General features: G+C 39.7%; 1 protein-coding gene across 1 annotated transcript in view; it reads right to left on the reverse strand.

The window, feature by feature from the left end:
* Positions 1–12,938, reverse strand: part of LOC124556513 (oxysterol-binding protein-related protein 8) — a 218,285-nt gene that overhangs the window by 101,090 nt on the left and 104,257 nt on the right. Inside the window, exon 10 of the mRNA XM_047130467.1 lies at positions 7,689–7,867. Within this exon, the coding sequence (XP_046986423.1) occupies positions 7,689–7,867 (179 nt within the window). The remainder of the gene's footprint in view (positions 1–7,688; positions 7,868–12,938) is intronic.

Raw genomic sequence — 12,938 nt, forward strand, 5'->3', positions numbered from 1 at the left:
GTGGCTTGGAGGAATCTTTGAATAAGCTTGGACGAAGGAAACACTGCAGCACAGGTGAATTGGTCAAAGGTTTAAGTGTAAATGATGAAGCATCTGATAAACAGAAAAGTGTTCAGATTGAAATGGATGAGGAATCTTGTTAGGAAGAATACAAGGACACAGATAATGAAGGCTTGTAGGAACTAGGTGAGGAAAGGGTGAATGAAATATTGGAAGCAGCTGAAGTACACTTACATGTAGTAGATGTGCAGGCATATGACCACAATGGGGGTCAGTAAATTAATGGAAAAGTGGAGGAGGATGAAGAGGACGTGTATGAGGTGTTACTCAAAGACTGATTACTGTGAAAAGAGAGGAGGTGGATTGGGACAAGTGTTTCAATATATCACAAGTGGACAGATTGGCAAATGACAAAGGGGTGAACAGTGAGAGCAATCCTGCAAATAATGAGTAATCTCTACATACGAGGAAGGTTCTGACAGACAGGAAATTTTACACAATTTTTTGGAAGAAAAGGAAGTTGGTTGGTTGGTTGGTTGTTTGGGGAAGGAGACCAGACAGCGTGGTCATCTGTCTCATCGGATTAGGGAAGGAAGTCAGCCGTGCCCGTTCAGAGGAACCATCCCGGCATTTGCCTGGAATGATTTAGGGAAATCACGGAAAACCTAAATCAGGATGGCCGGACGCGGGACTGAACCGTCGTCCTCCCGAATGCGAGTCCAGTGTCTAACCACTGCGCCACCTCGCTTGGTAAAAAAGGAAGTCAGTAATAGTGGGGGAAGAGGCAGGGCAGCCAATAATTAATCTGAGGGTACAAGGTGAAGAAGTGCACTGTTTAACTGATAGTGGCAATGATCTTTGTGCGGTTAGCCACAAGTGGTTAGATGTGTTAGTGGGTAATGAACAATTACACCAATAATGCTTATGATTGGTATTCAAATAATTATTGCCACTAAAAAAGGTAAGGGATCCTGTTCAGTATCAAGTGATGTCACCTACTAACATAAATGGTACCTAGTTGTATAATCCTGAGCTTGAGCAATGAAATGTTAACTGTGGTAGATTTTTTTAATAAATGCATAGAGCAATTTGAATTTCAAGGAAGATCGTGTAATTTTAGAAATACATGGAAGAAAAATTGCTGTATCATTTTCTAGGAAAAAGAAATTGACGAGTGAGGGGGGAGAGAATATTTCTATAAGATATTGCAGGAACAAAGACGAATTGGAAGGATATAATGAGTATGTCAAATGAATGAGGGTGGATCCAGAGAAACTGCTACTGGTACAAAACAAAATAGAGAAAAATGTGGAAGAAATTAGATGAAAACAAAAGAAAGAGTTAAAAAGAGGTTTTGTTTAAACATGAAAATGGTTTCTCAAATCAGCCGGGTTTGGTAAGAGACTATGAATGTTATCTGACTGCTACAGAACATGTATAGTTTGTCAAAAAAACCTACACCAATTGCTTAACATCATATGGACGCTATTAGGGACTTAATTCAAAATATGCTCAAGTGGCGGATCTTCAAGAAAGCCGTAAGTGTATATAATAATCCTTTAACTGTGGTGATTAAAAAAGATGTATCGGTGAAGTTTACGTTAGACACTAGGGCAGTAAATATGCTGCTTTTACCAGAAAGTGATCGACATGGAAGCAATGATGAATTGTTACAACAATTTAAGGGAGCAAAGTTCTTTACATCAACTGACACTACATGTGACTACTGGAACCCACAATTAGATAAGAAATCCAGGAAGTACACAGTTTTTGAGTTTAATGTTATCAGTACAAAGTTGTACCTTTTGGACTAAATATAAGTGTTTGTGCTCCTGTATGAGCTATTTTACAGATCTTGGGTGATGAACTACAAAGGCAAATAACAGTGTATGTTGCTAATTTTCTGATCCACATTAACTTGCGAAGAACATTACATGTTTCTAGAGATAGTATTGCAATCAATTGATATAGGGAACGAAATTAAAATGAACTCCATTTGTAAAAAGGGAACTGAAATTCTTAGCAGGTAGGTAGGTGGTTAGTGTTTAACGTCCCGTCGACAACGAGGTCATTAGAGACGGAGCCCAAGCTCGGGTTAGGGAAGGATTGGGAAGGAAATCGGCCATGCCCTTTCAAAGGAACCATCCCTGCATTTGCCTGAAACGATTTAGGGAAATCATGGAAAACCTAAATCAGGATGGTTGGAGACGGGATTGAACCGTCGTCCTCCTGAATGCGAGTCCAGTGTGCTAACCACTGCACCACCTCGCTCGGTAATTCTTAGCACATATCACATATCATTAGTGGGAAAGGAGTTCTTCCAGGTCCTGGAAAAATGAAAATGGAAGCTATTACAGAATACATAGCTCCTACTGATAGAAAGAAGCTACAAGGTATGTTTGATTTATTTGATTTCTACAGCACATTTGTACCAGGACAGTTATTTAATGCTCCATGCTTAAGGAATCTATTTAAGAAAGATGTACCTCATAAATGGACAGTGGAATGTCAAAAGGCATTTGAGGAACTTAAAGAAGCTTTGTGTAACAGTAAAGTACTACATCAACGTGACTTTGCTAAGCCATTTTGTTTAACAGCAGATGCGTAGGGGTATGGGACTATTGCAGAATTGTAACAATTGACTAAAGAAGGGGACAAAGAGATACACAAAACTGTAGCCTTTGTTAGTAGATTTTTACAACAGTCCAAGAGAAATTATTGCATTTCAGAGCAGGAGGCATTACCTATAATTTTTGTCTTACAGAAATTTCAGCAATGCTTATTGCAACACAAAGTGATTGTTTACAGTGATCATGGGGTATTGACACTCTTACAAACATGTAAACTTTAACACTCAAGATTAATAAAGTGGGCTTGTCTGCCGCCAGTAGCTGAATGGTCAGCGTGACAGATTGTCAATCCTCTGGGCCCGGGTTCAATTCCCGGCTGAGTCAGAGAATTTTCTCTGTCCAGGGACTGGGTGGTGTGCTATCATCATCATCATCATCATCATCATCATCATCGACTGCAGGTCGCTGAAATTGCGTCAAATTGAAAGACTGGCACCTGGCGAACAATCTGCCAGATGACGGGAGGGGGGCTCGCCATACAATTACATAAATAAAATAAAGTGGGCTTTATATCTGCAACAATAGAGTATTAAGGGTCTGAAAATGTAGGAGGTGGACACTTTATCATGGAGCATAGAGTATGATGGTCAAAATGAAAAATGAAAACCAACTGCTGTGTAAGGGGGGGGGGGGGGGGGGCGCACAATTTGCTACAATGATACAAATAGGTGAGGAAGGTAAGTTGGAAAGGATTTGCAAAGAATTACAGTGGGAGCAAAATCAGGATGACAATCTTAAATTGGTTAAAAATTATTTAGGCTATCCAGTGTATCCCAAAGGAGCTTATTATTATCACATACACAAAGGCGTTTTGTTCAGAAGGAGAAAGAAAACCCAAATGTAATGGACTCTTTGCTTTTCAAACCAGCATGTGGGTTTATTTCTTGACTATACACATAAAAAATATGAACACTAAGGAGCTAGGGAATTTATAGCAAAACTTAGTGAAATGGTCACATTTAACAACATGTAGTATTGTGTGAAATAAAGAGTAGAAACATGCGACTGACGCCATACAGTTAGAGCTAACAGTAAAATAACACAAGGTCAAAGAAACATGAAGAACCACAAGACTTGACTTGGACGCTGTCGATTTTTTTGGGCTATCGTCTGTATCTATAGGGGAATGTGAATACGTTTCTGTGCTGACAGATGGATTTACAAAATGTGTGAAATTTTAGTCTACTAAAAAGCCAAATGCAAAAGTACTGGTGAACAAACTGCTGAAAGGTTTCTTTGTTAGAATAGGTGTACCAAAAGCCATACTATCACACAATAGTCCATAGTTTGTCTCCAAAAAGTTTAAAAAACGTTTAGAAAGCAAAAATATTGAATATATTATAATTTCAGCATTTTCTCCCCAAGGTAATATGCATGAGCGAATTATGTAAGAACTTAATGGATTATGTTGTACATATTGCTGTAGGAAACATACTGCATGACACAATTTTTTGAGGAAGTATTCAACCATTTGAAGCAAGAGGCAACAGGTTTTGCTCCACATGAGTTAATGTGTGTAATCAGGCCCAGTAATCTGTTGTCTGATCCGGTGGAATTTCCAGCTACTGTTGATGTGAATCAAGCTCAAAAAGAGAAAACACCAAATGAAAATATTAAGAAAAAGGCATTAGAAACAAAGAGATGGCATGATGGAAGGGTGCCTGCAACAAGTTTTCAGATCGTAGACCCAGTCTTATTCAAAACAAGAGATAAATCAAAAAGAATAATATCACGAAGGAAAAAGATTACTAATTAGTACATGGATTCATTCATGGTGATTCAGAAACCATATCCAATTGCCTCGAGGTTGGGATGCTGCAAACCAGGAAAGCCATTAGGATTAAGGAATATTACTGACTTGAAGAGAGATGTATATCAAGAATAGGAGCTGGGCATAAAGACCTCTGAGGACATTGCACTCTTTGCAATGCCAGATGGCTGACATTCACCGGGCACTGAAGTTATTGGCAATACTATTTAATTTTTGTTTCATATTGTCAATCTTCATTTTCTACCATCCTGAACTATAACCATCATCTTTAATCTTCTTCCCTATCTAGAGAAATGTAGAAGTATTGGGGAGCATTGACATGCTGAAGTTAGCTATCGAGAATACAATACATATTTAGAGCAAAGAGAGAGTATCAAGTGGTTTGGAAGGTAACAAACAACAAATGTAGTGAATTAAAAAAAGGGTTTAATGTTGGAATATGTTGACTTGTTACAGTGAGGTGAGTTGTTATGATAAAAAGTGATTAAGTTTGGACAGATGCAACTATTAAAATAAACTGAGTAGTATGACAACTTACAAATTTCAGTGGGAATATGGAATAGATATCCTGTTACTGACATGGTTTGACAAGCGTGAGCGAGTAAGAATGGAAGAAAGTAATATGAAGAATTCTGGAAATAATTTCATGATTCTGGATGTAATCTCTTTCAGAATTAGGTCAAATATTTTATTACAAAATTTTTGAGTGGCATTGTTACTGGCCTATGATATATGTAATGGTATATGAAGTTCGGAGAGGAAACAGAGAGATGGTAAATGAATTACATTGTAAGTTTTGTAAAAAAGTTATTTGTTCTAGAATTATGATTTTTTGAATATTTTACAAGCTGGTATCAATTAAGTAAATGTAGGAAATGCTTTCAGTGACAATCTTATTTTGCTATTGTTCTTGATTATTTTCTCGCCCAGAAGTCATATTTTTTCAAGTAGTTTCAATTTGCGCCACTTGAGAGCATCAATTAAAGAAAATTTATTCTTAATTTACTTTCACTGTGGAGAGTAATTAAAACATTTAAACACATAATTCATTATGTAAAGGACAGAATAATTTCAGAGAAAAAATGTGTGTTAATATTTATCTCTCAGGAAGGTATTGTATAAAATAGTAGTCTTGGATGGAACTACTTTTAAGGAAAAATCTACCTGTAACTGAAGCCTGGACTGTATTTTAAGTGAAGGTGGAGTGTTACGTACATCACACAAATAAGGTGCCATAACAATATAAGAAAAACAATTGAAAGTGTAGGGGGACAAAAATACAGTGCCAACTGTAAGGTAGGAATGGATTTGCAGTTATACATGGGTGCACCATACAGGGAAAGGTGTAGGAAAAAATTGAAGTGATTAAATTTTGGAGAAGCACGCCAGAGTGTATATATACGAGGGTTGGAACTTTAATAGTGCCAACTATTTATTTACAGCTCCTACAAAATGGATACGTGTTTCAAAGTTTTACTGACCTTCAAAGGAGTCACTAGCATTGTGTATAACCTGTTACCAGCGATGTGGAAGTCGTAGGATACTCTTAGCAGTGCCAGTTGTGTTGACAGTTCAAGCAGCGCGGTCTGTTGCCCGACGAATTTGTAGCAGTTCTGAAGCGAATGCTGTGAAGTATTTCCTTCAGTTTAGAAATCGAGTTAAACTCATGAGGGCTTAAGTCAGGCGAGTGCAGTAGGTGGTATAGCACTTAGTAGCCCCATCAGTCAAACAAATCAGTAACAGCTTGCACTGTACATGCTTCAGCATTGTCCTATAAAATGATGGTCAGGTCCTGCAGAAAGTGTCATCACTTCTGTCTCTAAGCTGGTCATAGATTGTGTTCCAAAAATGAAGCATAGAGACAGAAGTGATGACACTTTCTGCAGGACCTGACAATCATTTTGCAGGATAATACTCAAGCACGTACAGTGCAAGTTGTTACCGATTTGTTTGACTGATGGGGCTGCTAAGTGCTATACCACCTACTGCACTCCCCAGACTTAAGCCCTCATGAGTTCAACTCGATTTCTAAACTGAAGGAAACAATTCACGGCATTCGATTCAGAACTGCTACAAATTCGTTGGGCAATAGACCACGCCGCTTGAACTTTCAACACAACTGGCACTGCTATGAGTATCCTACGGCTTCCACATCGCTGGCAATGGGTCATACGCAATGCTGGTGACTACTTTGAAGGTCAGTAAAGCTTTGAAACACTTATCTATTTTGTACGAGCTGTAAATAAATAGTTACCACTACTAAAGTTCCAACCCTTGTATATGCCACGATGGTAGGATGTGTATATTAGGAGCTCTGAAAAGTGGGTGTAATGTTGCAGAATTACGAGTTAAACTTGACTGCGCAGTGCTGCAAAGTAATTGCATGAGTGAGAAACATGAACACAAAAAGTTTCAGTTTTCCTGTGTTAACTGTGACTTTTGAATTAGCTACAATCTGTGTTGCATGCTACGCAAGTCATGACCAAGAACTGCATGTTCGAAGGGACTGATTTGGATAATATAAAGCGAGAATCTGAAAACAAAGAAAACCTGTTTGTAACCTTTCTGGTAACGGGATTGGCTGAACACCATAAGCTGTCTGTTACAAGTGACTGTGATAGGGTGTGATTGTTAAAACTGGACTAGACAGTGTTTTGTATAAAAGAAGTAGCAATATATTGAATTTTTCAATCAAAAATTCTCTCTCGTTTATTATCACAGTAACAGTGAAACTGGAAAAATTTTAATGAGACCTTTAGATATGCATAGTGGTTATGGTTCTAGTACAGCTTCTCCAGTGGAGAAACATTACTCGTTTTCCAATGGGTAAGGCACGAGTAATGCAGAAGACGAGACAAATACACCCCCAAGAGCTGTGTGTGGAGTTTTCTGTAGGTAAAACGAAACCACACCATCGCAATATGAATTCCACTGTAAATATTAACAAGCAATACAACAAATTTATCATTTCCTGTTTCAGCTGTAGGAAGCTCTTTTTGTCAACACAGTTTCCTACCATGGGTGACATTTAAGAAATTAACTATCACTAAACACCAATAAAATTGAGTGATGTACCTAATATTACAGTTTCTGTCCTCAAGAGTGAGCAAATGTGTTCTCCATTACCAGAATGAAATACATTAATGTTTCTTTGATTCAGTAAAAATTTACAGTCTAGTTTGTATGGACACAATAACTCTTCCATTTAATATAAACATATTATGCTGTTGTTTGTTTTCTTTCCAGAATGACAAGGACCACTTACAGATGCATAGTAATTTACTTACTGTGAAAGAATATCAGCATGATAGTAGGAATCAGACAGCTTGTCAAGAAATGACCGTGGCTCTAAAATAAAAGTAGGCAGGACAACTTTTGACAGATCCATACCAGGACGAACTTGCTTTACAAGATACCATATCAGAGATTTATTCTCTTCTGCTAGCTCCTCAACTTGCTCTCCAGCCTGAAAATATAAATAATAATTGTTTTTTTTTCTATACAACACACCTGAACAATAGCATTACCAAAGTTACTATTTCATCGGACCAATTTAAACAACTCTTTATACAGTGTAGCAACAGAAATGTAGAAACTCATTATTGATGAAACTGATGATCATTTTGAAGCACAAATTTATGGACACCTACTCTTTTTACCTGATCTACTGGAAAGGTGCCACATAATCACTACAAGTATGTTTTAACTTCCCCAGAGTCTAATTTTCATTACAACCACCACTGAACAACCACACCTAATGTAATAATGTGTCATTCTTAAACTAAAAGGGTTAGAGACTTAAATATTTATTTACCCTCCAGCCACCTACTGACAGACAAGATTTGTCTTGTTAGCCACATGAATTGTACAATACTGTAATTTGTATTGCATTTATATTCTTGTACATTTATTCACTGTTCCAAACACAAAAACTTTGAAACTTACAGAAATGCAACTCATTTCACGTGAGCTATGGAACTGCTATTTAAATAAGAATACCTAAAACCTGTATAAATGTCCTTTGTAGCTTCCCAAGCATACTGTGTAATACACTGCTTGACCAAAAAAAGTTAAGCACCCACAAGGGGAGGAGGGAATGAAATGAAACTTCATGTGTTGAGAGGGTAGATGATGTTATTTCAGTAATTACAAATTTGTGTCAAGTTTACGAAAAATTTGGCAGTATGCACCCACTTATGAGTTTGATGTCGCACTGCCTCTGGCCTGGATGCACTCACTAATTCAGCTGGGTAGGATATCAAAGCCACTGTATCCTCTCACTAGGCAAGCTGGGCCTGAACTGTTGTAACTGGTCCTCGATATCCCCGATATTATCACAGGGATGCAGTTGACATCCAAGCTGGGCTAATACGTGTTCTATCAGCGACAGATCTGGAGACTTTGCTGACCGTGGGAGTACCTCAACATCTTGCAGACAGTTCATAAACACATGAGCCATTTGTGGATGACCACTGTCCTGTTGAAAAATGCCATCATGATACTGTCGCATGAGAGGTAACACATGAGGTTGCCCGTGTCATACCACTGTTCCTCAGCCTCTGCCAGCCGTGGCCTAAGGCCATACCCAATTGTTCCAAACATGATGATGCCAGGAGTAACACTGCTGTTCTCTCCCAGACATCGGAAGACTGAGGCCTCTGCCCAGGTCAATGCCACACTTGTCGACAATCGTCATCTGGGGTGGTGCGGAACTGCAGTTCATTGCTGAACACAATGTAACATGATTCATCTGTGGTCCACACTTCCTGGTTACAGCACCACTCCAGAAGCAGCAGTTTGTGTTTTCATGTTGGCGGGAGCCCACACATGGGTCAGTAATTCCCTAGTCTGGCTGTTGATAGTCTCCAATGACTAGTGCAGGATGAAACAGAATATTACAGTGAGTCCACTACCTGTTTTCAGATGGCAGGCACAGAAGTGAAGGGCTTACGATGAGCTTGGTGCACAATATGGTGGTCAGATGTGGTTGGAAAGAATCTTGAGGATGAGGCTGCCTGCCCTAACATCACCCTGCAGTCCAACGCTGAGCCACTGTCACATCCGAATGTCCCACAAACCTGGATACTGCACAATTCTGCCAACTGGTCAAATGAGACCCCTTTCAAACTCTGCCAGGTGTTTATTACACTGCCTCACATGAGTACACCATGTGATCAAAGGTATCCGGACACCTGGCTGAAAATGACTTACAAGTTCCTGGCACCCTCCATCGGTAATGCTGGAATTCAATATGGTGTTAGTTCACCCTTAGCCTTGATGACAGCATCCACTCTCGCAGGCATACATTCAATCATGAGCCGGAAGGTTTCTTAGAGAATGGCAGCCCATTCTTCACGGAGTGCTGCACTGAGAAGAGGTATCGTTGTCGGTCGGTGAGGCCTGGCACGAAGTCTGCATTCCAAAACATCTCAAAGGTGATCTATAGGATTCAGGTCAGGACTCTGTGCAGGCCAGTCCATTACAGGGATGTTATTGTCACGTAACCACTCCGCCAAAGGGCGTGCATTATGAACAGGGGGTGCAAGCCCCCACCATGAAAAACACGACCACACCACAACACCACTGTCTCCGAATTTTACTGTTGGCATTACACATGCTGGCTGGGGGCACCTGCCATCGGATCGCCACATTCTGTACCATGATTAGTCACTCCACAAAATATTTTTCCACAGTTCAAGTGTCCAATGTTTACACTACTTACACCAAGCGAGGTGTAGTTTGGCATTTACCGGTGTGATGTGTGGCTTATGAGCAGCCGCTCAGCCATGAAATCAAAGTTTTATCACCTCCTGCCTAACTGTCATAGTACTTGCAGTGGATCCTGATGCAGTTTGGAATTCGTGTGTGATGTTCTGGATAGACGTCTGCCTATTACACATTACGACCCTCTTCAAATGTCGGCAGTCTCTGTCAGTCAACAGACGAGGTTGGCCTGTAAGCTTTTGCGCTGTACGTGTCCCTTCACATTTCCATTTCATTATCACATTGGAAACAGTGGACCTAGGGATGTTTAGGAGTGTGGAAATCTCATGTACAGACGTATGACGCAAGTGACACCCAATCACCTGACATGTTGGAAGTTGGTGAGCTACGCAGAGTGCCCCATTCTGCTCTGTCTAATGACTACTGAGCTCGCTAATATGGAGCACCTGGCAGTAGCTGGTAAACACATGAAAAACATAAGTTTTTGGGGGCATTTGGATAGTTTTGCTCACATAGCGTATGTGGTGTATGGGACGGTGTTGTCATTGAGTGACTATAGAAGTATACAAGATGACTTGGACAAAATTTCTAGTTGGTATAATAAATAACAGCTTGCTCTAAATTTAGAGAAATGTAAGTTAATGCAGATAAGTAGGAAAAACAATCGTTTAACATTCAAATACAGAATTAGTAAGATGCAGCTTCACACAGTCACATCATTAAATATCTAGGCATAACACTGCAAAGCAATACACAATGGATTAACCATGTCAGGTTGGTAGTATGGATGGTGAATGCTGGACTTTGTTTTATTGGGAGAATTTTGGGAAAGTGTAGCTCATTCATTCATAAACGAGACTGCACATAGAATACTAGTACGACTCATTTTTGAGTACTGTTCAAGTGTTTGGGCTCCCCATCAGAAAGAAACCATTGAAACAATTCAGAGGGGTGCTGTTAGATTTGTTACCTGTAGGTTTGATCACTACAAAAGTGTTATGGAGATGATTTGTGAACTCAAATGGTAATCCCTGCAGGGCATATGATGCTTTTTTTTCACTATTGCAGAAATTTACAGAACCAGCATTTGAGGCCAACTGCAGAATGATTCTAATGCCGCCACCATACATTTTGCATAACGACCATGAAAATAAAATAAGAGAAATTAGGACTGGTATGGAGGCTTTTAGACAGTTGTTTCTCCCTTGCTCTATTTCCAAGTGGGACTGGAAAGGAAATTAATAGTGGTGGTACAAGGTACTCTTTGCCATGCACTGTATAGTGGTTTGCAGAGTATGTACACCGATGTAGATGGAGATTTAGATTTAGATACAGATACATCCTATAAGGGCTGGTGACAACACTAAATTCGAACACCACCAACACACACTGTGACAGAATGGCCACCAAACAGTAAATGGCACAGCCCTCTGATCAAGTGAAATACCACGCAGTTCATTTTCTGCATCTGAAGGGGAACAACACTGCAACAATTCATCCTGGTGGAAAGGTATAGCAACAATGTACCAACCCATGATATTGTGATTAGGTGGTGCAGACATTTCCAGTGTGTTCAGACAAGTATGAATGATGGAAAACAAAATGGCATCTCTCTGTGAAGAACCACAAATCTCAACAGAAGCAGAGGCCCTGCTGCTCAAAGACACGTATATCTCAGCTGAGGGATTAGGAAAAAAGTGAAAAATTGGCCCTGGATCAGTTTTCGATATCTTGTACAATATTTAGAATGTGGGAAAGGTTGCCACCCACTGGGTTGCACAACTACTCACACTCATTTAAAAAGCCTACCAAACTGATGCAACAGTGAGAATGTTGCAGCTGAGTCAAGCCAATCCAGATGCATTGTTTACGCACTTGGTCACCAGGGCCAAGTGCTGAGTGTTTCACTATGGCACCAAAACAAAGGAGCAAAGCAAGCAGTGGAAACGTGGATCCACCGCCATCAAAAAAAAGGTGAAGATCCATGCATCATTGGACTAAGTGATGCAGAGTGTTTTTTGGAACTACCAAGGAGTGGTGCTGACAGATTACACTTTTAAGAGGGTAAACTGGCACAGGATCATACCACAGAAACCTCCTGATGTTCTGGGAGTCTTTCACGATGAAGCACTGCACGAGAATGTTCAAGGGGGAGCTTTTGCTTTATAACAAAGCCCCAGACCATTGTGCACAGGATACAGTCACACATGCTGGTTTTTTGTGCCCCAGCCCCAACCCCCTTTCCATGTTCTCCAGACAGGGCACCAGTGACTACTTCCTTTTTCCTCAGATGAATAAATCTTTGTGTGGCAGGCATTTCCAGAATGTTGAGCTGGTGATTTGTGCAGTGATACATTTCCTGACAGACAAAATGCAGACTTATACAACCAAGGTCTCTGCAACATTATCCACTGCTGAGAAACAAGTTGTATTGAAGAGTGAATATGTGGAGATGGACTAACACTACCACTAAGTTTAATGGCCACTGTCTGACCTTTTTTTTGTGAGGTGAAAATTAAACATTTTTGATTAGCTCTCATAAACTCAGTATGTGTGGTAAGACTTCACATGAAATACTACTATTGTGATTCAGGTGGTGAACTAATGGCTATGCTAAATCTATCATCAAAGACAGAGGTGTGGGTGGCATGATCATTTATGTTCTTTATTGTGACTATCACAAAGTTCTGCAGAATATATGAAATGTGAAATTCTCTTCCTATTTTTTTACTCAATAGATACTCCATTATAATCCAACAAGAAGCTGAGAATGAAGAAGCAATTTCCTGAAACACAAAACTAGGATCACTACG

The sequence above is a fragment of the Schistocerca americana genome, chromosome X (genome assembly GCF_021461395.2).
Source record: "Schistocerca americana isolate TAMUIC-IGC-003095 chromosome X, iqSchAmer2.1, whole genome shotgun sequence".
NCBI classification, from domain to species: Eukaryota; Metazoa; Arthropoda; class Insecta; order Orthoptera; family Acrididae; genus Schistocerca; species Schistocerca americana.